The sequence below is a fragment of the Cynoglossus semilaevis genome, chromosome 20 (genome assembly GCF_000523025.1).
Source record: "Cynoglossus semilaevis isolate Cse_v1.0 chromosome 20, Cse_v1.0, whole genome shotgun sequence".
NCBI classification, from domain to species: Eukaryota; Metazoa; Chordata; class Actinopteri; order Pleuronectiformes; family Cynoglossidae; genus Cynoglossus; species Cynoglossus semilaevis.
Window position 1 is genome coordinate 12,528,159 of NC_024326.1, and position 3,563 is coordinate 12,531,721.

The following is a 3,563-nucleotide window of genomic DNA, read 5'->3' on the forward strand; positions in this document are numbered from 1 at the left end:
GGCGGGGAGGATGGAGAGCTGGCTGCTGCTCCTGGCACCGAGGAGGGCAGGATGCTGGGGCAGATAGGGAGGCAGGTGACTTTGAAGACAAAAGAGCAGGTGTTGGATGAGCAGGGAGGAGGCACCGGGCTAATGGACTGGATTTATCTGGAGAAAAGGTCTTCAGACGTATGACACCGAGGCTTCGCTGTGATCCACTGGATCAACTGAGTCTCGTCTTAACTTTTGACTTTCTTTCCGTTCTGAACTCAACCTCTTATCGTTCAGCAGCAGAAGAACGATCACTTCGTCAGATGAAACCCATTGTTTTGACTCTGTCTCAGTTTCGACAGAACTCCATCTTCTGTCGTGTACTATGGTATCCTTGTAACGTGCAGTACTCCTGTACTTCCACTGCAGTCTTTAGTCTGGACGTGCAGAGTGAGATGAACTTTATGAGAAGAAGAAGAAATAAGGATAATGATTTCTCCGTTGTCACTGCGTGACTCATTGACCTGGGTTTTGTGTCGTCTCTGCGTGGTCGACATGTGTTGTTGTTATTCAGTGTATTTTTATTTTATTTTTTTTTTACGTGTTCCCATTTGATGATAAATTGCTCATTATAGACCTGAAACTTGTCAGCTTTCTCCTTTAATGAGGACGCAGCCTCATTATTTCTACGCTGTAAAGTATCACTTCTGGAAGTAAGAGAGCAACTTTCTGCTCACGTTAGCTGGATGTACTTTTATATGCGCTTGAACTTTGACCTTTCATGCAGTGAAGAAAGATTCCAGGTCACAAGGTCACATTACTTTTCTAGACTTGAATACTTCTTAATGATTCTTAAAACAGAAAACATATCAAATATCTACTGCACATGTACAACTGGGATAGAACTAGAACCTTCAGAGCCGCCATGACCTGGAGGTCACGGGGTCACTGGGTCACTGCTGGACTGGTTTAGGGTCAGTGAATCTGCTAAGAGACAGTCTTCATAAAAACACAGAAAAACTTCATAAGTGAAGTACACCTTCAGTACTGATCCAGTATAAGGAGTGAAGTATAGTCGTGTACCTTGTTACCGTTTCGTCCGTTGTTCTAACGACGGGATGATTTTGCTGCTAAACAGTAGGAACACTGTGAAAAACAAAACCCATAACCTTAAATACTGTACCAAGTACTTCATTATTCACCCCCAGTTTGTGTTTCTTCCTGGACCAGAAGTATTTGACTACTACAGTGCTTAATGTTTGGTATTTGTCTCCATGTTGCATTTGTTGGCAGCTACACTGTGGTCATGCTGTTAGGAAGTCAGGATATTTACATAAGTGATGCCTCTATTACCATCTGGCCTGCACAGCCCCCCCTGCAGCCCAGAGCAGTCAGTCCAACCAGACTTTACCTTAATTGCCCTCTTCAGCTGTAAAGGCTGGACGAGCAGGTTCTCTTCCTGGACTGAAGACGCTGGCACTGAACCAGAGAGGATTTATTATCCTAGTATTACTGCGTGGGTGTTGACCTGACCATGTACTGTGCAGTAGGTACACACAACATACAGCAAACATGCAGTACCTGCAGTTACAGTTACTGTGGTGTTAGCTGTCAGGCTACTTACTGACTCTTTACACTGTAAAAAAAACCAAGTTGTTTTGACACAGTGCTTTACACTGTAAAAAAACCAAGTTGTTTTGACACAGTGTTTTTATTCTAACAGTAAAGTGTCTGGTCATTACTGTCATATTATTGTAATATAATAATGGTTTATAGTCTGGTATTTAAATTCTATAAAATTAGGAGAATAAAATCAAAATGTTGGACTATTTTCTTGATATCACACAGTTGTTACTCGCTGACTAATGTAGCAGTTAAAGTTAAAAACAGTTTCTTTGACTGTTAGCCACTGAGATAAAGGCTGCAGGTTCCTCTGTGAAATGGTAGAAAGTAGTATTGAAGTATAGAAGGGTCGGCTTGAAAGGCAATCCTGTAGGATTTGAAGTGAATAGTAAACACTTCAGAGTGAATTATATTTATATCAAAAAGACAAAAACACAACGGTCTGGGTGGATTTGAGTCGCTCGTCTTTTTTACTTTGGGAAAAGTGACTTTGATTTGGTGAATCATGTCGGAGTTAAGGAGTTCTAACAGGATATAAAACGATAACTCTAGATTACAGGCTGATTAACGGTGAAATTTATTTCTCTTTTTTTGCACTATTTATAGGAAAGGACGATGATGAACGGTGAAATTTATTTTTTATTTTTTTGCACTATTTATAGGAAAGGACCAGGTGCACGTCACGCTAGCTTGTGATTATTAAATAATTTGTCAATGACTTTTAGCTTCAACCAATCATAAGACGCCTTTGGTTTTCAGTCTTCAGAGGTCTCCATCTAAGACTGACCTGTGTCCTCCCTGGACCCCCGCCCCCCAGTCTGGCTGTGGGTCATGAGTTATTTCAATGGAGGTGTATTTCTGTGTGTGTGAATCCAACAGCGGGTTCAACTTTCTTGAACCCAGACGGAGACTCTGGAACGGAGGCAGACAGCGAGCCTCAGCTGGCCTTTTACACCGACCCAAACCGCAGTCGCCGCCGAAGTCGAGGTATGAGAAATGGTAACGCCAACAGCGCGTGGGGCTCAGGGGGTAAGGAGGACCGTTTTTTTTTCCCAGCCAGTTTATGGTGTCGTCCGGTGGCATTACCATCACCACGCATGAAACAGCAGCCTGTCGCTGTGCACTCTGGCAGATGGGTGGCTCCATTGTTGTGTTTGCTCGTGAGTTTGCCTCCCTTTGTTGTTCATGCTGTGTAAACTGTGTGCAGATACACGTAAGCGCTGTCGTCGTGAGCATGTCCGACTGATCTCAGTGCATCTCGGTTTCTATCTTGTTGCCTGAAAACGAACAAGATAATGAGATCAGAGGTTTGGCGTGCGGCGACCGTGGACGTCAGTTGCATCCTGTGCCTTCAGAATCAAAGAAATAATATTACGCCGAGAATATTATTTATGAACATGTGAGATCGGTGCAGGAAGCCGCCCAGGTGGCAGGCAGGTGCACAATTATCCGTCAGCATGCGGCGTCTGAGATACAATGGCCTTAAAATAATAAATTCCTTCAAAGGATGTGAGCGGCCTCGTCAGAGCCTCGCAGCCAGTGATTCAGCTGTCGTGTGCACAGGTGTCATCAACACGCTGAAGTGTGGCCAACACCTTTAATTAGAGGTTTAACAATAGAATAAAGTGGTTGCAACAATGCCCTGACTGTGTTGTTTGGACCTGGAGGAAGTGATGATTCATGGGATGACAGAAAGTATTTCTTCCCGTCAGCGGTTCCGTCCGAGGGACGACAGGACGAGGAGGCTGGATCTCTGACACCGGGTTTTTTGTGCTAGCACTTTTAAAGAACACGTCAAAAAAAAGCTAGATTTAACTGTGTGTGTGTGTGTGTGTGTGTGTGTGTGTGTACAGTAGGTGTGAGGTCAGCTTCAACACTCTCCGTGCTGCCCCCTGCAGGGACAGAGATAAGGGAAGCGGTCTTCCAGGGTGGATGAGCTGAGGGTTGAAAATAAACCTTTGAAAAAAAAA

At 44.0% G+C, this 3,563-nt stretch overlaps 1 protein-coding gene across 6 annotated transcripts in view; it reads left to right on the forward strand.

The window, feature by feature from the left end:
- astn1 (astrotactin 1) overlaps positions 1-3,563 on the forward strand; it is a 173,484-nt gene that overhangs the window by 64,233 nt on the left and 105,688 nt on the right. For 4 of the 6 annotated variants that reach the window (XR_001761688.2, XM_008334830.3, XM_008334832.3 and 1 more), the window contains exon 6: positions 2,473-2,622. The exons of the other annotated variants lie outside the window; for them this stretch is intronic. Coding sequence is in view for 3 of the 4 variants with exons in the window: in XM_008334830.3 (XP_008333052.1) it covers positions 2,473-2,622 (150 nt within the window). In the remaining variant the exon portion in view is untranslated. The remainder of the gene's footprint in view (positions 1-2,472; positions 2,623-3,563) is intronic. 6 annotated transcript variants of the gene reach the window in all.